Source organism: Genypterus blacodes, unplaced genomic scaffold (genome assembly GCF_046128005.1).
Source record: "Genypterus blacodes isolate CSIRO-AG114 ecotype Tasmania unplaced genomic scaffold, CSIRO-AGI_Gbla_v1 ptg000052l_1, whole genome shotgun sequence".
Taxonomy (NCBI): domain Eukaryota; kingdom Metazoa; phylum Chordata; class Actinopteri; order Ophidiiformes; family Ophidiidae; genus Genypterus; species Genypterus blacodes.
The window spans coordinates 1,597,617-1,622,684 of record NW_027466864.1 but is presented as its reverse complement, the minus strand read 5'-3'; the positions used below and the strand labels follow the sequence as shown (position 1 = coordinate 1,622,684).

Below are 25,068 nucleotides of genomic sequence, written 5' to 3'. Positions count from 1 at the left end.
AGGTGAAATAATGGTCAACCAACTGATATTTTGTTTTTAAGTCTTTTTTTATATGGATTTTGAAATCATCTATGTCCAAAATCACTGCCGTAGGGATTAACCCAGAGGTAAAAGGGAAGCTCGGGAGGCATTGCCAAGGAGCAAGTTTACCTTTGCAAAGGTGAGCCGCGATAATCTTGAGGCTTGCCTGGTGGCTTTGCCTGGCAAATGTGAAGTCTGTGTCCTAGTGACACACATATGGGTGTGTGTAATTTCTCCGGTGTCTGTTTACTCTGGCACTGCATACCTTGGCACACTTGTATGCCAACACATCAAAGGCAAGAGAAGCCCGTTCGCCACCTGTTACCTTCACATTCTCCCTCTGTTTCTCAGGTTTTTAGATATAAAAGCTCAGCTGTAAATGTGTGAGCTGTGGACACTGCGGCTTCTGAGCTTCCGCTGCTTTTCAAACAATACTAGTGCCGGACACTCCTCCCTGACTGCCTTCCTACAGACTGACAACAACACAACAGCATGTTTCTGTCTGCCTGAATCCTGCTCCGTGTCCCATACAATCCAAGCGGAGTAGAGGAGCACACATAGTTACAACTTGGGATATATCAGGCTGTTAATCAATATGAAAACACTGAAATACCTTTGAGAGAAGTAATCTCATTTTGGATGGACCTGAAGCTGTCCATTGCAGGTGATGACAATGACGATGATGATTCTTGTGAATGTTGGTAACGAAGCCTGAGCACTTGCAGCTGAGTCAAATGAGATTCCTGTGTGCTAAGTGTCACTGTCTCTGTCCACCTTCCTCTCCTTTCCTAATGAACGTCTGCTGGCCGGTTGGCTGCTCTGTTTTGGTTCCTGTGATACACCATGTGCATACACACGCGCACACACACATACTCTTACATTCCCACATACACACACACACAAACGATCTGTGTGTGCAGGCATCTGCATGTGAAAAGCTCCTCCCTTGCCCCCTCCTCTTCCTCCTCCACCTCCCGTTTCACCTAAAACCAGCTTTTCAGTAAGTCATTCCATAGTAAACAATGCCAGTCACACCAGCACAGTCCGTATCTACCTTCTATGCCACAAAGCTAATTGGAATGTAAAGTTGATGACCTACCTAAGAAGATATTAGGAAGAGGAAGAAACATAAAAGGTTTTTAAAATAGAAAATGTGACGAGTGTGTGTGTGTGTGTGTGTGTGCTTGCGTGTGCGTGGGTGTGTCAAGCAGAGACACAGAATCCTCACACCACACCCAGATCCCTGAAGTAAAACCCAGGATGAGCTTGTGACTAACATCAACAGACCGCAACGACCGCAAACACATGCAGAGTCTCTAATTCCTAAGCAAGCAGCATAATTGCAGTTTGCAAACATCTTGTTAACTAATTCACCTGATACGTCCTCTCATCCCACCATTTCCCACTGCTTATTTCGAAGAAGTTGGTGCAAATTAAAAGTTCACAGGCTTCAATGATGTCAGTGGGCACTTGGTAAGAATGTTTAGTAATTTTGTAGCACCTAAACAGTCATTTTGAACACACTGAAGGATCACCAAACACTTGAAATCTGAATTAAATGATCTTTGGGGTGCTGGAGCCATGATGAAATATCCTCAAAACTTATCAAAGACAAACTTGCCAAATGAAATCATTTTCATTTAATGTTTGAATAAATAAAAGCAAAGTCATACTCACAAACAGAAAAAGCCTCGACAATCTAAAGTTGATTAAGCCAATAAATCCTTATGACTACAATTTCCCGAATAGCAAAGGAAAGAAAAAATTGAAACGTTTATCTGATAGTAAGACACGTCAGTCTTAGTCAGGGAATAAATTAAATGTTGCTAGTGATTTATCCTTCTAATACAAAATGGACTGTTTTGCAAAATACGTGATCTTCTTGATTACTTGTCTGCATTCTTCAACCTCTAATGAAGTCTAGTGTCTAAGTTTAGAGACCCTGACTGTGCCTGGTAGCAGTGACTACAGTCAAAACCACAGGAATTCCATTAGACTGAACCAAATAATAATCCAACAAAATAAATGATGGAAAATCAACACTACCGCTAATAATCTGTTGAACTGTCTGAGCTCAGACAGCAAGAGGCCTTGTTGCAGAACTATTATTTGATTCAGCACTTGAATGGCCTCTTGTACATAATAAAGGAAGTCTTGAGGAAATGAATGTCACATACTTGGCAGCAGAGAAATGGAAGTCTAGTTCTCCACAGTCACAGAGAAATCACTCAAGTGTGTTTTTTCAAAATGGCTATTGTGTAAGTGTGTAGTGTGATTTAATAGTGTCATCCTTGAATAGTTGTGCATGCATGTTTTTTATTGCAGACATAAAACAGAACGACACACACACATATACACACTCTTACAGATGGACCCAGCTGTGTGTTGTGCATTTAAGTCTTCGACTGCTTGCTTTGGCTGATAGCAGACGCTGCCTATAACCAGCTGTAAATCATCATCAAGATTGGATGATGATTTGAGGGCAGTCACAGATGTTTTTGTATCAATAATTCTCTATGAGGTTTATATGAAAGATTTTCTGATCTTTCCCTACGTTTTCGATGGCAAAATAAGGTAATTTTAGACATTTCTTACTTCACTTTTCTATCCCTTCAATTTCACAGTGTAGTCTTTTACGTGACTACTGAGGGAAGAAAAAGAAGCCTATAAAACATATAAAATGCAAAGAAATACCTGCTGATGTGGCCTACACTAAAATAATGTGGTTGTTCATTGGCAATATGGCAAAAGAAAAGTTGATACATTACACTTCATTATTCAGTGGTAGTTTTCAAGCGATGTGAGTACCAACAGTGTTTATTGGTCATTCTGTTACTGTTCTAAATTTTCACAAATACAAAATGATTTGTCAAAAATCGGATTTAATACATTTTTGAAACAATCCCACGTGCATGTGATGTATTCACATTCTTTGTGGTTGGCAGTCATTTTTCACACCCTTGGTGTAAAACATTCCGTGAGACGGAGCTTCAGGTCAATATTTCTTCTTTGTTTTGACCATGTGTGTGAGATCTGGACTGTGCAAATGGTTTACAATGATGTAAACCATCAGCCACAGGCCACAGGCCACAGGCCTGCAGCTGCTCATATGGTTACGTAGTGCAACAAAAAGCTTACAAAGTCAAACACAAACTCTTCAAATGTACAAGGTTGCAGGGATGAAACTTTGGACCACTAGCAGCTTTTCATAACAGTCTCTTGTGAGGAATGGGAGTTATGAGGGACGGGACTTTGTCATCCCTGTGCTCTTCTGGACTTATTTGCTTTTCTGTATTTTCTAACTCTAGCACAGACTTATAACAGGATCCTGCCAATCTATACAGGAGTTTATAAGCAGCCAGAGAGCCTGTAAACTGCTGAGGTTTATTTGTTGAAGCATGTGATGGGAATCTCCTAGGAGCCTCTCACCAGCCGTCTGAGCTGCTGCGTCCATGATGGCTTTATCACTACAGCACCAGCCACATTACGGCTCCGGCTAGAGAGCAAATATACCTGGATGTCATTTTATTCCCTTTTTACTATGTTTTTAACAGTGCCATTGAGCTCAATGAGTCATGACCCCTACTGTTCACTTTATCAAAAAGGAAGTTAGATACTATCAGGAATACATTTGTAACACAGGAACAGTTTTTGACGCTTTTAAGAAGTAACTTTAAATCCTTCTCAATAGAGCCAAACTCCAAAATATTGTTTAGAATCTTACCTTGAAAAACTGATGATTGATTGTGGTAATTCAGGTAATAAAGCTAATTTAAGTGAGAAATCAACTGAGTCATTGGTGCTAAAAGCCCAAATAACCCAATCACACACATATACAGGAATTAATATTTCTAATAAAAAACGGTACATTTTTCATGTATTCTTTATACATCTAAATCAATAACTGACTTGTGTGCAGGATCTCCTCAGCAGTTGACAGCTGTCCCGCCACATGAAATGATGCCCAGGGTAAGCTGTATATACAATACAAACGTTGGTATGTGCGCCTGTAACATGATCATAACTAATGACCACCAACCCTAGGCCCTGGATCTCTAGCCTTACTGGCCTGTGTAAACACTGCTGTTGAAAATACACAGCTGATCATTGTATGCGTCTCTACTGTTCCTTAGCAACAAAAGCAAGAGACACTGCATAGAGACTCTGGATGTAGGCATGAGACATTGTATGTAATTTAAAGCTATACAAATAAACTTCCCTCGACTATGAAACAGGTACGAACTGGTAAAGAATAATGCCAAATTTCCACTAATAATTGGTTCCAGCTTCTTTGACTTTGAGGGTCTTAAACTATGACCTACTAGACTAACCTTGAAGAACCCTACTTTGTCTTTGTGTGTGTTTCATCAAAGATTGTTCCATAGCTCTACTGTGTCAGCTGTGATGCTTGTATCACCTCTGTTCACATCAGACTGATAGCCCTGCGGTGGACATGCAGACAAAACATTCCTTCTGTCTGATGTCACCAGGCCGCTCAAATCTCTGACTGAATGCTCCGGCTTAGAGCTCGGGACAGCAGTCAGCAAGAGGCCTGATTCCCCACCAAGAGACATAATCTCTGTCTTACTGAGCAACAAAATTGTTACACCAATACACTGAGCTCACAGGATTATAGCCGATTGATCTGGGTTCAAATCTGATGTGAATATAAAGGATTAGGTAGTAGTAGTATTATCAGTAGTACATACATGTCAGCCACTATGTTTGCATGCACACTTTTGTCAGATATGTGTCTGTCATATTTCAATACAATGATTATAATATGATTGATTGAATGTGCATGTTAACTACTGAGTGTGACTATACTGTGTTATATAGAAGGTTATCTTCAAGTCAGAAATTGGATTACTGTATTGTCACACTCACAGAACACATACACACATATAGTATAATATGACAGATTTTACATATGACTATAAAAGAAATGGAGTGGCCTAGACAATGTTATCTTCCCTTATTGTCTCATTCTAATGTGGACTTCCATCCTCTGATCTCAGTCTCTTCACTTCTATTCGAGAAGCCAACCAACACTATCAGCAACCTTCCACTGTTCTTTCAGCTTGTACTGGATTTGCTGGATATCATTTCATAGTTTACTGAATGATCATGATAAATCTGTTGGATTTCACTGTTCAGTGTGTGTGTGTACACAAAGTTCCAAAAGAATGTGTACGAGATGTACTTGAGGCCATTCTGCTTTCTTCACTAGTCAGGCAAACAGCACACAGCTGTTTAAAGCTCCACAGAATGGGTAATCTGTACACAAAGTGTGGAGTGGAATTCTGGGAGTGAGACGGAGGGGAAACAGGGGATGGAACAAATGACCCCTGCAGGGTTCCTCCCATGCACAACCATTAAAACAACCTCAGCTCAGGTCCCATGGGGGCCTTCAGGTTGTGCTCTACGTTAAGCCTGCTTTTGGAGATCTGGAATGCCTCCATGACAACAGCTAGGAGGAGACTGCAAGGTTCTGCTCCGAGTCACAGACTATTTGCAGAAGGGAGAAAATGAGGGCGTGATTTACGTGAAAGGCTTTCTGCTGTGGTCAGGGAGCGAGCTGAAGCCCAAAGGTCCCCCACCCACGTTCTGACTCACTGGTTTTTACTCAGTCAGTAGGTTGGAGCTGGACCAACCTAATCACAAGGGAGATGCTGTCATTTTAACTTAATCTAGCTACTGAACATTTTGCAAAGCATGACTAAGGAAACTTTCCTCAAATACATCTTCTTATCTGAAATCTAATGTTATCATTAAAATAATATTACTGATTCCCTAAAAAATGCATTTATGATGCTGTATACTGTATAGTAGATGGATCACATCTGTTGTTATGAGGATGATGATCCACTAGGGGCTGTTCTTAACCTGTAAAGCCCAAGCAATCTAAACAAGCATAGGGAAGAAGTAAGTGGTGATAAGCTGATATAGGTGACATATTTGAGAATAAAATGTTTACACTTTTGTAACTATCGCTGCACTTCGAATACAGACAAATGTTACTGTAGAGCTACATTCAGATTGCCTCTTTACAGAGAAGCATAAGCCTCCTGGGAGCTGTGACACTCAACACTGGAAACACTGACCATGCCAATGGATGCCTCTCATGGGGCTTTAAGGGAAATACACGGAGTTAATGTGTGTGTATGTAAACCAAACCCAACAGTTGGACAGAAAAGCTTGACGCTGCTGTGGGCTGTCAGATTTTCCTATGGTGGATTCAGGCAGTGACACTTGTTTATGGCAGTGGGAACAACAAGGAAGCTGCTACAATCATTTGGTGAGCAAGCACTGGAAAATTGTTGCACTGAATCCGGGCTCAAAGGCCCGATCATCACAAACACCTGTCCTGTAACGTTTCATAGTCATTTATTCTGTATTGAGTGTTTCATCAGGATGATAAAGTTAAGTGGGAGTTTGTGAACAGAAGTTTCAAGCTGGGTCAGGTTCTGTTGTTGGCTTGTGCTCTATGTAGTTCCATGCAACGCTTAATAATTAAATATTAATGACATTACTGTTCAAACCAACTACAAACCTGCTGCAATGTGGCCTCTAGGGGGTGCTAAAGCAACATGATACATTTAAAGGCCATAACATAGCAGCAATGAGTCTGACTGATCTGGAATTATGCATATGGAGGGGGTAAAGAAAGGTATTCAAATTCATGGTTGCAACAGCAGATCCAGATGGAGATTGATAATGTGTACATTTTCTATCATAAAAAAAACAAATTCCAAGTCATATCAAAGTTAGAGGGTTGTGCAGCTTTTCACATTAACTTATCATAAAATGTTTGACAGGATGGAAAAGTCAAAATGTTGCTTTAGAATCACTTCAGGTTCGGACATATTCTGGCCAAAACTCTGCAGTGAAACGGGGAACGGGAAGAATGTCAATCTCATTGTGTTGCACCACTTGCATGTATTTCTCTGTACACTACAAGTGCACAACAATGTGTATGTCTGTGTGTCTGTCATGCCATTGAATTGGCAGAAACAGCCGTTTTCAAGGTCGAACATAAATTCCACTCTGGTAGGACTCCTGTCATCCACTGTGACATCACACCTCCTGTCTCACCTTACACATGTCCCTCAATCCTAGCAAACTGCAGCTGGGTGTGAAATCAACCACATGCCCGGGGAAAGACTCCACACTATCCCCTCCTTCCTCTCTGCTTATCCTCTCTCATTTATCTTAGTTTCATTTCAGCATTCTGTCTCTCCACTTCCCTTCAGTCTCCCTCCCACCCCGAGTGCCTCATCATCTTTTTCTGTCGACTCTCTGTATGACTATACTTCGAGAGGCGCCACTCTGGCTACTGGCCGCTATGCTCTGTTCCCAGGATGGATGATGGGCTGCGTCCCAGATGTCTAACAGATTTACATTGATTCATGTACAGACATTTTAGCCTTTCCAAAACTGACACCCAGGTGTCAGTCTCTATTTCTCCCCTGCTTCTTCCTGTTGCCTTATACTAGAGACAAACTGAAACCCACCCAGCTAAACACTGCACAGCGCTTTTAAATGGAATTTTTTATGAGTCTGAGCAGAACTTCAGCCGACCCTCAGGGCCTTACGTCTTTCAGTCTAGACCCAAGACTAGAGGAAAATCAAGGCACATCCCATTACCCTTGAGTCTAGACTCGGGAGCAGATTGATTTTTGGTCTCGACCCTGGCTGTACTACAATAGAGTTTGGGGCAATTAAAACATGTTCTTTTAATCTAAATCCGTCTTGATCAGCCCAGCTTTTGCCACACATTTAAGCACAGTATGCACCATGTCAGAGCTCCTGCCCTTAAACTGACAATTTTTTGGAATGACAATGAAGAGCAAAGGAATTGTGGAGGTCACAGCATTCAAGCCCCATTTGTGCTTCTCATCATATACAATCCAGCATTACTCGTGGTACCAGTTTACATCGTATGACAATAAAGATGTGAAATTATCCAGGATTGAATTTATAGGCACCACCACCTCTACTTGAGCCTCATATCGCTCCCTCTCCTCCCCTCCCCTCCCTTCCCCTGCCAAAGTACAGGAAAGCCAAAATTAGCTGTGATTTCAACTCTGTGATAAGAAAACAAACATGCTTTTTTAAATTTTCCCCCAGCATGGTTGTTTGACCTGATATACGGTCACACCCCTCAGAGCACAAGCAGTCAAAGCACTGGACGCATGGTTTACATTTTCAGGAACTTTATTATCTTGGAAATAAATCACAGCATTTATCTAACCGTAACTTGTGTAACCATGTTTGGGGAAAGTTTGGAGGCAGCCGTGCCATTTACGGTAGTTAGCACGCCACTGAACGCATCTTCTGTCAAAGCAGAGGAGCAGAAGAGAATATGTGTGTGGACGGTATGTAACACTATTGACAGGTTTTTACTCCCCTGTCTGTAGGATCTAAGGCCACAACAGATTCATTGGTCCGTTAACAGAGTAGAATGTAACAAGTGATGTCCTGTGGCAAGTTTGTAGACCCCAGGGGAGCGTGTGCATGCATGTGTATACTTCTGTGGGTACATGTGTGAGAAAGAGGAGAGAGAACTTAATCTACAATGTCAATGTGTTTGAACGTACGTGTGTGTGTGTCTGTCTGTGTGTGTGTGCACGTGGGGAACATTCTCTCCATCGTCAGCTGTGTGGGTGACCTGCCGTGACATTTCTGGCCCGGGTGGTGACTGTCACACCGGCTCCAGTTGCTTTGAATACCGCCGACTGGCAGTAAACTCGTGGCCTTTCAGAGTCAGGAAATGACAGCGCCGACAAAGAAATAGACCGGCGCAATCACAAATGCACCCGCAGGCTCATCAGTACCTGTTAATACACGTTACCATGCACCATCATCCTGCAGAAGGGAAATCCCACTGTTACTCACACTGAATTTAATACCCGACAACCTATTTGAATCCCTGTGCCAATAAAGCAGAAATGTTTCCAATCCGCCGCTTGCTCTCGCCTCCAGAAGAATTTGGACACTTTTCAATATGAATAAAATTACTCTGGCAAATAAAAAAGGTCTTGTCTTCCCTCGACAAAGTGCTCCTTCACATTGGACACAGACATTTCCATTTACACAGATTTCAGCAATAGTGGTACAGACGGTACTTCAATTACTACTAAAATTTTGAGGATGAGGAACAGCAGAAACACTGTCAGCAGTCACAGCATTCAACTGTCCAGACCCATGTGATTCAGTTCAGACTCTGTGATAATTGTTCAGCAACAACAATAGGCTGGACATGGAAATGATGTACAGTGGTGTCTGTACAGAACATTAAGCATACAACTGAATACCAGTAGCTGTTAAAGAATACATTACTACTCTAAGACGAGGCCCTTGGTCACCTTAAACCACAATTTGTCTTAAACTGAATTTGAATATGTATATCAAAGTCAAACATCCAGTATAGATACGGACTGATATTTACTAACAATATCTTAAAACAGTATTATTTAAGCACCAACATAACCACAATAAGTTGATAAATGTAGAATTGAATGCAAGTTTTTCATGCAACACCCAAAACTATGCAAGGAATTCTCTCTCTGAGTGGTACCATCATACCAATGAGACCCCTGGGATGCAGGAAGCCCATAAATCACTTTAGAAAGACACATGTTTGGTCTTTCTCTTTGGTCACATCATTATTCTGAACCCTACAAGGTGTTTTTAAATGAAAACATATGTCGTAAAAGACATAAAATGATATTCAGAAAAATAGGACTTAATGCACAAATGTCATTCTCTGGTGAAAGAAAGGCACCGTATTGGATTTCATTTTAAGGCTTACAAAAAATATATAATACTTAGAGAGCTGGATAGATATCATTGGCTAGACTAATACTGTGTCCAATAGACTTTGTCACCTTATCTATGTATGTCTTCCTCACACACATCCACATTCTGTGAATGCATCCATACATACGCATACAGTTTTAATTAGAGAAAGGAGGGTTGGGAAATGAGGGGGAGAGACGTTCTCCCTTTTGCAGAGGCGGTGACTCCTCTGCTTTTAAAAAGACCTTTCCATCTACAGTAGTGTACTGCAGCTCATGGTCTGCGTGTGTGAGTGCGTGTGTGTGTGTGTGCGTGTGTGTGTGTGTGTGTGTGTGTGTGTGTGTGTGTGTGTGTGTGTGTGTGTGTGTGTGTGTGTGTGTGTGTGTGTGTGTGTGTGTAGGTTTGTTTTTGTTTTCTCTATTAACTTTTTCATTGCTCATTGGAGCCTTGAAGCTGTAGTCCCAGACAAATTCTCAACATAATAAAGCTTTACAGCCCTGCAAGCCCTACAAAGCAGTGGACACAGCGTCTTTGTGTCAAACACAACCCAGGTGTTAAAATATCTGTATTTTCCACACAGTGTTTTCCACACTCTTTTTTCCCTTCACCACACCACAGAGCCATGTGTTGCAGGCCTTGTAAAACACAGGGTGAAACTCAAAACTGTAAAATACCACGCTGCTCCTCGTTTGTGTAAAAAGGGGAGTAGTAATGGTGAAAGCACATGTCCAACCCTGGCAAAGCTGAGAGGCTTGATGCTTTGAGGCTCTGATAAGATGGCAGCTGTCACTCAGGTTTTGAGTCAAGTAGGTCTGGAGTTCTAAACCAAACAAGATTTCAGATAGTGTGAGGGCATCAGTGCAGCTGACAGACATCTTATCATAAATCTACAGGATGACTGCGCAGCATTAGGGCAACGAAACACACACATCTGTCTGACTCGGTGATGTCACGCATTCAGACAGAGCTGTGACAGAGATGGTGCAGTTCAAATGTGTGAGGTCTTTATTCATACCTCATCCTAACTGTGGGAGTCTAACTTAAAGCTCGTAAAGTATTTTCATCACATAATCTAATGCAACCAACACAGGGGGGCCTTGAATTGTTCACATCGCAGGAATCCCTGATTAAATATGGATACTAGTACTAAAAAGCATTTCTCCTTGGGGATTATTAAAGTACTTTTATTCTCTTCTTCTTCCAACCATTAAAATGTGATCACTGACTTGCTGTGTCATCATTACATCACTTGTTAATAGAGATTAGGGCGTAAATGCATAACACACTGCGGAAGCCCAGCATGAGACAAGTGCTCCCATGGAGGAAATGCATGTGGATGTGTCAGATACTGTAGGTGTCTTTCGTTGCTTATTCATGCATGTATTCCTGTTTTACTTGAATTATATATCTATGCGTCATACTAAGGCTCAAAGACATCTCTGTTTACATATGCTGGATGTATCCGTCAGTGTTTGCATGCACTGACACTTGAAGTCTGAATGTTCTCTATTCCTTCTTCTTTATCTCCTTTCTAGCGCTGTCTCACTTACCACCACACACACACACACACAACACAGACAGTCATAAAACACAAGAGATTCATGCATAAAAGAACAGCAGCTTCTGTTCTGTTGCGTGTTTGACAGGAAGGCCCGACACATTGAGGATCATCCCTCTGGAACTTCTCCCGCTCCCTTAAAAGGCCCGAAAGGAATCCCAGCAAAGTCTTACTTATCAAGCCCTGCCCCCCAGTTGCCTTTGACCTCAGTTGTGTGTCAGTGATGATCTATCCCAGGCAGCACTGTAGGCCGGCCGGATGCTGACACACAAAAAAACTAAATAGCAAAAAAAAAAAAAGAGTGGAACAGCTTTTTGCTGCACTGAGGTGACACTGTTAACAGCAGGGCAGCAAAGCACAGAGGCACACACAGCATGCATGGGTCCAATGTAACGCTCCATTTCTGCCACCGCATTGAACACAAATACTGTAACAGAAAGCTCCATTACACACAGTATCCTTTTTGGGGATTAAGACGGGTAACTGCAATGAAAGGGCAACGTTTGGCCTCATTGCAGTCCAAGAAAAGTGACCCATAATGTCATGACAACTGTATATAGACTAACGCACACGCCAAATCCATAGATATTTTTACCAACGCTCCACTTTCCATGAGCGTTTCACCTGGCGCTGACATCTGTGAAGAGCTGACCTCAATGTGAATTCAGCACTTTGTTTGCACAGAGACGGGGCTCCTCTAAAGAACAGCAGTTGCTGCAGTAGGTGATGGAATGCTCACTGCACACTTACTTCAGTAATGTAATGCATTCTCAGTAACAGATATGGGCCATCATGATTTCACCCTCATTTAAACAACTGAATGTGCTGTCATTATAATTAAGTATCTTAAGTCACTGTATATCATAGTTATACACTTTCCCAGGGAGTGCTACCTGATATGTGATCATTGAGTGGAGATGAAATCCACTAGAGCAGCTGAGACAATAACTCCTGCATCCACAGGTCACACACCAGAAGGCGATGCAGCCACAAGAGGGGTTGAGCACGGGTAAAGCCAGGATTATATGTGATGTTAACTAAACATACACATATGCATGATGGATGGTTGTGCGTATCCTCACACAAAAGCTCTGCATTTCCAATTAATAACTACAAACTTTATGAGGACAGTAGAGCAAACTCATGTTGACTGGTGTTATCAGTGCAGCAACAGTGACATCTTGGGAAGGATTTGAGAAGAAAATGATCAGTGTTTCTATCTTGTTCATCATCATAATCATTAAAATGAGTCATTTAGGAGAGGCTTTTATCCAAAGTGACGTACGTACGAGGTTTTCAATACAACAGCCCAGAGAGAACAGCATGGTTAAGTGCCAAGAAGCTACCTTTTAATCAAACAGGAGGATGTACATCCACATCTGGAAACTGTTCATGATACAGGAAGCACATCACTTATTCCTCTGATATCATTTTTTGAAAATTTCTTTCCTATCAAGACAGGAAATGTTAAGGCCTTACTGCCATCGGCAACAAGATCTGATCAGTCCCAAGTCAGTGTGACAGATGGGAAACACGGCCTGCCAAGCAAACATACATTCAGCTTTAAAAAGACACGCAGAGGGTTTTAAATACACACCCATCCCACATACACACAGTCCCGCTCTTAGCTTTTTAAATAGTTCACTCATTCACAAAAGTGTGTGACGAAACTACTTCCCACAGTACTTACACACACAATCTCACACAATGACTGTAAATAGAAGCTACTGTAGTCATTCATAAAGATAGTCTAGTCTCTGCTGGGCCAAAAGGCACCATGATAGAACGTTTATACCGGTGCTTATCATGGTTTCAACTCTTCTCAGACACTGGAATTTCATTTATACACAGGAAAGCAGACTTAATGGTTGGCTAATGTTGGTGTTTTTCATCCATGAAGAAACTGGAATTTAAATCACCCTGAGCAGACAATCAAGTAAGCCAAAAATAACGTTTAATTGGCCGGCTGAACATGGCGGTAGCTATATTTAGGGGTTATTTAAAGCCCTGTAGGACACAGGACAGGGCCTTGCAGGACACACGCGGGGGGCAAATGTGGATGCCAGTCATGGCTGCAGAAACCCTCAGCAGTCCAGCAGTCATGACCAAGGCCCCCCAGTCAGGTGGCCCAGTAACACCGGCATCACCTGCTAGCACAAATTGTATTAGAGGACACAGGGAAGACGGCCAAGTATTTACCGTCCAGAGAGCCTAACATTAGCAAGAGCAGACTCAGAAATGACTTAGTCAGCGTGGGATAAGCGACGTTTGGGTGAACATGATCTCATCTCCTTTCGTGCCACGTAGACCTGTGTCACACATCCGAGCACAGAGATGAGAGAAGACAGAGACAACTGCTGTTTCTGGAAAAGTTTGGAGCTCAAGAATGAATCTGAGTTGTCTCACAGAACAAAATGACAAATTTAGTGGAACAATATTAGAGTAAAATGGAAAATGGAACCCCTTTCAGCTCGGCATCACCTCGAAAAATCTTCATACTGGCCTTTTAAATTGAACATATACGTTGGTTAATAACACCTTGGTTGCCTTTTCCACCTCTATTTTGTTTAATGTTTAGTATTTAAGGGAGCCTTTCCAGCACTGCCACTTGTCACGGTTGCCATGTTTATTTTCACAGAATGTGACAAGGTCAGAACTCTACAATGGAGTAGATCGGCGCTATGACTCGCCAGTCTAAAACCATCAGGGATCCAATTTTCTTGGTACCGGCTCTGACATCAGCCAGGTGGTATTTGGTGGTTTTTCTGCTCCATACAAGTACACAAGCATAAAGTATAACAGACCCTGACCTATTAAAGACACTCTCCAGGTGCATGATAGTAGATGGTGCCTGGACATTGACCATTACACAGAGTAATTCCCATCAAGGCCTCTCTAATATTACCACCCGAACACTGCAGAGACTTAACAGTGGACTGCTTTTGGGTGTAACAGTGTTCAGGGGCCAAACATGAAGGAATGTCAACCAAAAATAAATGTCAATGCAGGACAGGGACCAGTCACTTTGCTTACAGAAAAAAAAAAGGATTAGCCCGACAGCGCCCAGTTAAGCCAACATCCACGCCTACGACGTTTTGTGTTGTATCTCCATGACATCAGTGATTACATAAGCAAATGATTTCTTTGCATGGCAGCATGTTGGAGATGCCATGGGACAGCTTTCTGACATCCACAAGATGTTTTGCATAACACATATTATCAATTTATGGGCTGTAACATCTAAACGGTTCCACAGTAGCTATAGTCATTACAGTTTTGGTCGTCACACTGCAGCAAAGGATTAATCTTGATCTGTGACGATTTAAAGTCCTTTATGTCTGCCTGTAAAATCAAAAAACGTAAAGTCAGGACAAGTGGAGGCTGTGAGACTTAGTACTCTGTGTGTAGGTTTGACTGGTTATATTCAGTGTGACATGGAGACATTTGTACTCTTGGGTATCTGGAGAATGTTTACACACCAAATACTTTCCATTATCAAGCAGTAGCAGGTACGCAAACGCACACATGCACATTGTACACAGCCCGATTACTGAGTGACATAGAAAAAAACAAGGTCCGTGGGTTAACAAATGTTGCTTAATCTTTCCCATGAGCTATAACAACACAGACACGTTACCCGGTTTAATGCAGAATAGTGCAGAAACGTCAAGGCACAAAAATAGAAAAAGACAGGGAGAAGCAATGGAAATAGAACGCAAAAAAAGACACACATCTTTCTCCTCGTCTCTGTTATCCTCGTGCCTTAATAAGGAGAGCAGGACCTCGGCGTGGCAGAGACACTGAGGAGGAAGGATCACAGAGGAACGTCTGGAACATAAACACCTGCCACTGAGCCTGTTCCTGCTTCCTATTACCTCCTGACACACACACACACACACACGCGCGCATACACACCCACGCATGCATGACGTGTGTTTCAAAAAATCATTATCGCAGTAATTGTCCTGTACCCGGGTGCAATTACGCATTCGTCACTTGTCACTTTGCCCCCATTGTCTTCAAATGTTAAAGCGTATGTGTGCGTGATGTGGGTGCATTACACTTCTTACTAATCTACCAAAGCCAAAATCTATCTTCGTCTGCAGAGCACCAGCAGATATCCAATCGAATACAAACCAACGACACACATGTAGAGGCCAAAGGAGGACTCCAGCACCAACTGCTCTGGCAATGATGCGCTTGTTTACAGCAATTACACTTATAGCTCAAATCAGCACGCTATCTCCAGTACTTTCTCACAATGCTTACATGAGAAAAGCTTTAAAACAGTTATGGGTCTCTAAAGAAACAGACCATGCGATGAAGAGATGCGTGTACAGTAAAGCCGACGGTGATTCAGCACAAACGGTTGCAAGCTCTCCCGATATAGAAAAAGAAATGGAAAACTGGGGCAATATTTATAGGGGAGCTCTGACTCTGTCCCAAGGATCTCTTGGAACCTAGAAAGGTTGGAACGTGAGGTAAGGCAAGGGAGAGAATGTATCAATGGAAGAGGATGGGGAATCTAGATCAGCACACACTTGAAAGATGCTCTGGAAATTCCCCCAAGTAGCAAAGGGACAGCTGGTTAAAGAGACTGTTGGGATATTGGGACTGGTGCAGTATGTGGGGCAGGGTCAGATGGAAGCTGTGGCATTTGGGACCTTACTATCTACATCTTATCTTGATTAATATCCATATCCAATAGACACATTTTAGAAGACAGTCAGTAATGGACTGCAGAAACAAACAGATAAAGGGATCGAAGAAGAAGAGAGAACAGTTAGAGCAAAAGCATTAAGTCCCTGCTGTACAATGACTTTAACTCTTCGGCGACACCTGTTAATATTGTCATACTGGAACATAATCAGCAGAGAATTCGGAGTTAAACCCCTCTCTGTTTCATCAAGGTCAGAGGTCAGCAGAGTGGGCTGGTTGCTACGGTCACACATCAAAGTGAGCATGCCAGTAAATCAATTGGACTCTCGCAGTCGCAACACACACACGCACGCACGCACGCACGAGAGCGACAGTCTGGAAGAGTGACAGCAAACATGTACACCAATCGATAAAACACTCAACAAGAGATGTGGCACGCGTGGCCGCCAGTCAGTTTCACAAACAAACACACGCAGCAGCAGCAGCAGCAGCAGCAGCAGCCACACTCACCAAAGGCATGGTGAGGTGTGTATGCAAACAGGCACGTGGTCGCACCTGTGTGGCGTCAATAACACCTTAGGCATAGACCGAAGAATACGCTCCTCCCTTTAGCAGCACACACACACACACACACACACAGACACACACACTTCTCTCATCCTCACATGCTCTCATGCAGTAGCTGTCAGCAGTGAAAGCAGAGTGGAGGTTCCCACCTTTATACTTCTCCCTGACATTTTCATAAGCCTGGATGAAGTCCTGCTCCTCGGCGTTGGGAGGCAGGTAGGAGGGTTCATACATGGCCATGCCTGCGTTGTCACCCTCTTCTTCTCCTCTTTCTCCTCCTCCACTCTGCTTCTTCCTCTCCTTTTCAACTCAGCTTCTCCCTCACTGCAGCTGAGTGAGTCTGTGAGTGTGTGTGAGGCAGCCTGTGCTGTCCTCTGTCTGCTCTCTCAGATGAGTGTGTATGAACCCTCCACAGCTCCAAACTTCATTCCACAGCCCAGCACCACCCCCGCCCCCTTCCCTCTCGCTCCCATAGCCTGGCTCACCAATACTAATATAAATGTCAGGCCCCTCCTCTTAAAGTTACACACACGAGACAACACACACACACACACACACACACACACACAGCAGTACCTGCCAAGCCGACGCACGGCAGCAAGTAAAGCAGAGGCAGCCTAGTAACAGTTCAACTAAATTAGATTGCAATGGCTGATAAGCAGATTACAATATTACTATCTAACCATTAGACACAACTTACAGATTCAATTCTCTTGTGTCTGCTGTGCATCATGTAATGTACTTTAATTACATTGCAGCTTCTCTACACAATACAATATCCAGACTCATATACTTGTAGGTAGTTTGTTTGTCCTCCTCTCATTAAACAAGTGAAGTAAGAAACTGAAACGATGCTTTCAGGTCTACTGACACCCACACACCATCGCCACGAGTCAGCAACACCGATAATTAAAATGCTCACACACACACACACACACACACAAACACACACACAATTACAACACAGCCGAACGGATTTTAAAGGCTGATATTTGAGAGATACTGTCTGATAACCTTTCTATACACAAACATACAAGCTGATGATTTTGCCATGGATAACAGTAATATACACGTCTCAAAAATACAGATTTGATCAGATTTACTGCAATTTCTGTTCTGCCAGCGTGTACACTCATACCTGTGATAATTATAACCACAATACACAACTACAATCTAGCAACGAGGACGTATGATGCTGTAATTGTATAGCAAAATTTAGTGAGAACCACCAATGATACCTGCATATAAACAAGACTACATTATGATATTAGATTGACAGCTATTGTGCTTTCATGAAACTAATTGTATTAAAGATGATCCAGTTAGTAACTAAGTAACTAGTTGACATAAGTGCAATCATGTTAAATACCCAAACAGACAAAGAGATCAAGCATGTCATTACTATTTTGAGGAGCTCATCATAAGCCATTAGGCTCAGTGTCTTGTTTTAATCACTAAATGTTACCGAACAAACATCCTTACTGAGCTGCAATAACACACCACAGCTGGTAGCTGCTGTATTACAGTCAATCACTAGCAGCAGTTTGTTTGTTTTTTATGATACAGGATGCCTGCAGAGCAATGAATAGATTAAAGGCAGCTGTACTGTAGAGATGCCCTTGACATGAGATCAACTACTGAATATTCATCAGATGACCTGATCAGGTAAGGTGCTGACTGTTCAGACATCGATAAATAATGATTAAAGAAGACACGAAACAGCCAACAAACATATGTCACAAAGTCATTAGTCATTAGTCTAATTTCTTATCTAATATAGCCGCTTCATTGTTGTAACTATACACGTCAATGTCACAAATAAGGCAGGATGGATTTATATCAATGCAGGGTGGGGAATAAAAAACATTTATGCCAGCAATGCTGCCAGACACAGACACAAACATGTCAGTGAACAGAGACAGATGGTGCATTTCAAATGGCCCAAGCCTGATAGAGTGCTGCAGAATATAAAAGCAGAATCTAACGAATCTTGTTTATGTTTCTCTGATGGCACAGCTCGTAAAAATGATTTGGAGAATCAAGACAATAATCCACCCCCCCAAGCATCGTTTCCACCCGGGTTTGTGCAGGATCCCTTTGCAGCACAATGATGGGCAACAGCGAAGTAGGAAAAGGAAAATCCCTGCAGCTCAGCCTGACAGACGTTTCTGTTGGCCAAGGCCAATCTGACATCAGCCAGGACACTTTCCTGACAGGAAACACGATAAGTCCAAACTCTATGCCGCTGCTTGATCACAACTGTGGGACGAGTGAGAGTGTGTGTGTTTACACTCACTCAACAGGAAATGGAAACCCTTTTGCTGGCACCGAGACACAGTATTCGGTGGGCACTGTAGGTCTGTTCTCATATTAACAAGGTTCAAACACAGTTTCACTTTTAAAATTCCACATTTTCACTCTGATTTCTTCATTCAATTTGCAGATTATGAAGTCCATTCATGAGAGTTAAACGATAACTTCCTACAGTAATATAAAAGTAATATTGTATTAATTATAAGTACTCAATGCACAAACAAGGCAAATATTCAATAATTTTGTACTTATTGGCTGCTATCCCTTAACGTAATGGAACCTGTCATGGTGGAGTGTGTGTGTGTGTGTGTGTGTGTGTGTGTGTGTGTGTGTGTGTGTGTGTGTGTGTGTGTGTGTGTGTGTGTGTGTGTGTGTGTGTGTGTGTGTGTGTGTGTGTGTGTGTGTGTGTGCAGCTCTCAGCTCAACAGGTGCAAGTGTGTGTATGCTTTAGCTCAGTCACACAAGCTTTCCATATTGGAAGATCTGAGGGTGTGGGTGTGTTCCCATGTGTGTGTTTATGTGCACAAACCTGTTAACCTCATGTGTGTGCACTTCTATGGAGAATATACATATGTTTGTATTTGCACTTCATTTGATACCCACCAATAGCCACAGGGGATGAATGGAGGGCAAGAGTGTGACATAAACCATGTCCTCAGCATCCTGTATGTCACGGTGTGTGAGACATGAGACACTGTGTGAACCGCTGACGGGTCAACATTGTGTTTAACCTTGGTCGTGGACGATTTTATTGTTATAGTCGACATATGCTACAAACATATACTACAGCTATACTTCAGCCATTTTTTAAGGTAAATCCAATTTTGATAGTATCTATATATTATTTTAAGTGGCCCCATATTCGAAACCTGTGTTGACATGGTTTAAACATGAAACGTTGCAGTGGAGACAAGGACAACAGACATAAGTAACATAACGGCTTTATAAAGCATCTTGACACAATGACTGTCATGTATTTTAAAGTGGAGGGGAAGGATGAACGCACTCAAAGCAGAGGACCGTCACATTTTATGATGATGATGATGATATATGACCTAAAACCAGCATGTAACATAAAGATGTGTTGGAAAATTGTCAGGCAACGTAGTTTAAGATGGATTTTGTGATATCTATATGCTCATAACCAGTGATGGAAACGGTACCTGTTGTTAAGAAAATGAAAAAGGTTATGACTTATTTAATGAATCTCTTATCAATCTTCCATTCCAGATGCCATACACTCACAAAACATGTTCTATTACAATTTTATAACATTTAACATTTACTGCATTCCCAAAGCTGTTCAGTTAGACAATAAACCGTCTACATGTCTTTATTTTTCCCAGCAGGCATTTCCCCTTAGTTTCATACTCGGCTGAGGCCATTAACATTGTTCATGTCTTTCACACTGTTGTCTTGTGAGAATGAGACGACATTCTTCACAAATCATAGCTCATCTTTTATACTCCTGTATCAAGGGATTTACTGATGCACAAATCCCTAATGATGGTTAAAAATAAACATGAACCGCACACATGCAGAGGTAAAATAATGGACAAACAGCAACACTGACACTGCCATTAGATTCTGACAGAAAAGTTTTTCATACGCTTAATCAAAGAGACACAGTTTGAAGGTCAAAGAGAGTCACTCTGCCTCCATCCTTCCTTGTATTTCCTGCAACCCAAAACAGATTTCTCACTAAATGACTGTGTGTTGTTGTCAGTTGGAGTGTGAGGGCACGGCTAAGCTCCTCTCAGACACTCAGGGGCAAGGCCAAGCTGGACGATGTTCAGGCAAGAATGGTGCAATAATGTTGCAATAGCAGTAACACTATGGGACAAACAAGCACGTTCAGCTGTACACGCCTGGCTCCCTCTTCTGGATATCCACAACGTAGTACAGCTGACAGAGTCATCTAAAAATCATGCAGCTATTCAGTCTGACACACTCCTTCAATGAGTGAAAATCATATTCACTGTACTATTAGTATGAGGAAGAGGTTACACAATGTAATAAATGCTATTTGAGCCAGGTTAAGGACATGGGACAGTGTTCCAAAAGCTTTGATGGCTCTGTGTGATGACTCTGCTTTTAGGCTGCTGGGCCGTGTAAGAGGAAGTGCCACCTGGTGGGCAAATGATTTATTGCTATGTGAAGAAAGGTCATTGGCTGTGTAAATTAATCATGGAGGTTGATGTACAATTAGGTGACACTTATTAACCTGCTGCAGCTCTTCCTCAACTGCAGCTGATGTCCAAAATAGTTTCTGTCCTGCAGTTTGTTTAAATGCTTAACAATGTAAGAAGAAACACCTTTGAAATTTCACAAAGATATCAATTCAAGTGACCACATCTCTAATGTATCATCAATGAAAATCATAAAGACACATAATGCATAATACGTACATATAATAAGATAATCTTCTATTGTGCAGAGATGTGATTCTATTCAGCTGTAAAGCTTTCATGAAATGAAAAAGGGCCAGGTTGTTTCACAGCACCATAGAGGCAACGGATTTAATCTGTGTGTGTGTAGCTCGTGTCAGCTCTGGTATGATTGTATTTGTGTGGATGAAGAGTTACCCGTCTTTTCACTAGCGCAGTCACAGTAGAGACTAGAATGTGCAACTCTTTAAGCTCCCCTTTCTGCCTGTAATATAACAGATAAATAGTTCAATGGAAACATTTATGGCTAATCGCAAGTGTGTGTAAGTGTGCGTACAGAGTCACCTCAGTAACACATCATAACGGCTCTATTAGGAATAATAAGGCCAACACTGACATACCTCCACCAAGCGCAACCCTGGGCAGAATTTGTCTTGTTGTAATAATATATTAATCCAAAGAAAGAGACAGAAGTACAGTAAGCATATTCATTTGCTTGATTTATGATATTGCTGATATACCAAAACCACTTCAAATGTCAGCAATTCACAAAACAAGGAACTAGATGAATAAATCCATCCATTTTTTGTAGAGCGTAAAATAAGTGATGAATATTCAAACATAACTTTAGTAATCGATTATAGGTTTAAAGAGAATAGAATGATTACTTAACAGGTAAATGGGTCAATCCTCTAACGTTTTGGTGTGTTCCTCTGAGGGTCACACATCTACACATGTCAACCACAAGGTGGCAGGTAGAGTGTGTGCCCTCTACAGCAGCTGGAGTTATGTTACAGGACCAGTGCTCAGTAATGCACCCGCGCATGCATTGACACATTCCTCTGCCCAGGATTGGAGAAGACCACTGACGTCTTCCTGTCCCGCCGTGACCTCTGAGCCAGGCAGCGTGTGGTAAATCCCCTCTGTGTCTCAAGTCTGACAGCTGACTGAGCGGCAACTCAACCATTCAGTGATTTGTTCATCAGGTCCACCAGGAGAGAGATTGCACCATCAAAAAAGCTTAATAATAATGAGAGCACGGTTCTCATTTCATTTAATACCAATGACCCTGTGATCACTCCACTAATGCCATTGATGTTCTCAGTTAAGTCTTAACAAGCTACCAAATGTGTTTTCAGGGCTGATTCCCACAGGCTATTACAAAACTCTGTGATCTCCTCTAATAGGCGATTATAAAGACAAATGAAATTTAAAAACCTATTTAGAGATAAGCAGAGCTGGGATGAGCCATGTGCTGACAAGACACAGAAATGAACACCTGTCCGTCCGTCCGTCCGCGCGCGCACACACACACACACACACACACACACACACACACACACACACACACACACACACACACACACACACACACACACACACACACACACACACACACACACACACACACACACACACACACACACGTCTGCCTTCTAGTAATATGCTGCATTCAATTACAGTTATTCAGTGATTATGGAGATTATTTTGTTGCTTTCTGCTGTTGTATGAAAGAAAAGCACTTATTTTTGCATGATATGATTTAGTGATTATACTTTGTGTTGGGCTTTGGTGGAGCAAAATATAGCTTCAGTTCAAACATAAATCTATCGACTTGCCACAACACACTACTACAGAGGGACAATAGAGAGCTGCACACGCGCACACACACACACACACACACACACACACACACACACACACACACACACACACAGACACACACACACACACACACACACACACACACACACACACACACACACACACACACACACAGTAGGTAATGACAAACCAGAACTGCGCTTTTAACTTCACATCCCCTCTGGCTCAGGCTCATCTATATGCATAATTCCACGTATAGTCAGGAATTCTATAGCAGCCGGTTAAACAGTCAGCAGAGCCCATGGGTGCTGACAAAGCCTGACCTGGCCTTCTGACGGACAGAGGAAGAGCTGCACAGGACGTGGTTACAGGATGATGCTGAATGTCGCTAACACACACACTGCGGTCAGGAAAACTTCCTTTGAGCCTGACATGAGCAAAACACTCCTAAACGCTCCAGGGACTCGCTGGGGTTAAATTTAGGATATTCACATTGAGCAGAAACAGAATGTACAGTACATTGTACATCTGTGATAGAATTACACACGTCTGTCACTAAATCAGTCCGTCCCTCCACTCTTCATTGTTTCACTTCCATCAGTCCGTTTGTCGTCTCTTTAAATTAACTGTAGAAATGTAAGAAACACTTAGCAGCAATCAGCGTGGTTGCAAGGCTCTGCCAAGGGATAGTATAAATAAATAATGTGTTTCCAGAATCCTCACAGCTCCTTTTGGAAAGGATCCCAGTCTATTGTTTGAGCAACGACACCAGAACCACACCTCTCACGTACACGACTACTACCCCAACACTTTGCTTGTCTAAGTGTACAAACGCACATCCTGTTGTGTTGAAAAACCACGTCAGCGAAAGTACAATCTCACACACGTACAACACAATTCTGTTCAGTCTAGAATTCAAAACTGCAGCACAAGCACAATGCAAATTCGGGAATATCTCACCAACTCCAACCCCGCAGACACACAAGATGAAGAAGTATATCAGGAGGTCACACACATTACATCATTTTGTAGTACTGAAGTCCGTTAGCCAAGAAACTCGGTTCAACTGATGCTGAGAGCTGAATCCCTCGGTTTGAAGGTTCAGTCTGTAACTTTTCGCTGCCCTGAGGGTCCCACCGTTGCAAACAGGTCTGACTTCATTAAAAGGGGGATTACTGCGGACGAGAATAGCCCTGATGTAATTAATAAGTAATGAATCTCTCCGAATGGCTCTCTAAGAGGAGTAGGTCAGTGTTTCCATTACCTATAAATCTTCTTCTTTTAAGGTGCGTTTAGGGACCCATTTCATAACGTGCCTCATATTCCCTTACAAAGCCAAATCTCTCTCAGAATTCAATGGCATTACAAGTATTCCTGAGTCCTTCTCATCCAACGGAGCACCAATGTTTGTGGGTTTTGTAGCCAGGGTGTTTGCAGGATGAATATGAAGTGTGTATGAGGAGAGTAAGCTGACCTGCTATACGAATGACCGCTCTCTCTGCTGGATCCAGGACCTCCCCTGTGGCCGACTTGGAGCGTTTGACCCTCTGGTGTTTGGACAGGTTCCAGGGCAGGGTGTCTCCGGGGCAGGGGGGGACACCACTCCTGTCTCCATAGCTTTCCTCCGGAGGGGTCCGATCCCTGCGTCTGTCTTTACGGGACGCCATCCCCTATAGGAGAGATTACATTCATTCCTCAAAAGATGCACGTAATATTAATATTTTTCTATATTTCTAGCCTGGTTATTGTAATAGTTGCATAGAGACCTGACATATATCTATAGGGGATTGATATTTAGGTGACGTTCAAAGTGTCATGTTTGTCCCGTATGCTGTTACATCACTCCATAAATGATTAACTGCTATTCAAATGTATGACATGATAAAACTGAACTGGACTTGAAGTAGGAGATATAAAAATGCAAAACATAGGCCCAGACAGACAATGTACGCTGTGAACAATCATCAGGTAAGTGGAGGTGCTTAGCGAGAAGCACCAGGACCATGATGAATACATTCGATATACACCTGAGTGCATATGCAAAACACACTTCACATAGCAACACTGTGGTATCTACTGGACAAAACACCAGAGATGGATTCTATATTCTATCTGATTGAATAAAGGCGTAGAGGATACAGAGCATCCAGCAGTGGT

General features: G+C 42.3%; 1 protein-coding gene across 5 annotated transcripts in view; it reads right to left on the bottom strand.

Annotated features, from left to right (window-relative positions):
• LOC143000832 (plectin-like) overlaps positions 1-24,581 on the bottom strand; it is a 106,233-nt gene extending 81,652 nt beyond the window's left edge. For 3 of the 5 annotated variants that reach the window (XM_076150271.1, XM_076150272.1, XM_076150277.1), the window contains exon 1: positions 24,386-24,581. In XM_076150271.1, coding sequence (XP_076006386.1) covers positions 24,386-24,578 — 193 coding nt within the window. In that variant the 5' untranslated portion in view covers positions 24,579-24,581. Of the gene's footprint in view, positions 1-634; positions 913-16,755; positions 16,998-24,385 lie in introns of those variants that run through there. The other 2 variants (XM_076150275.1, XM_076150276.1) reach the window with 2 other exon arrangements.
• Between the last annotated feature and the right edge of the window lie 487 nt (positions 24,582-25,068).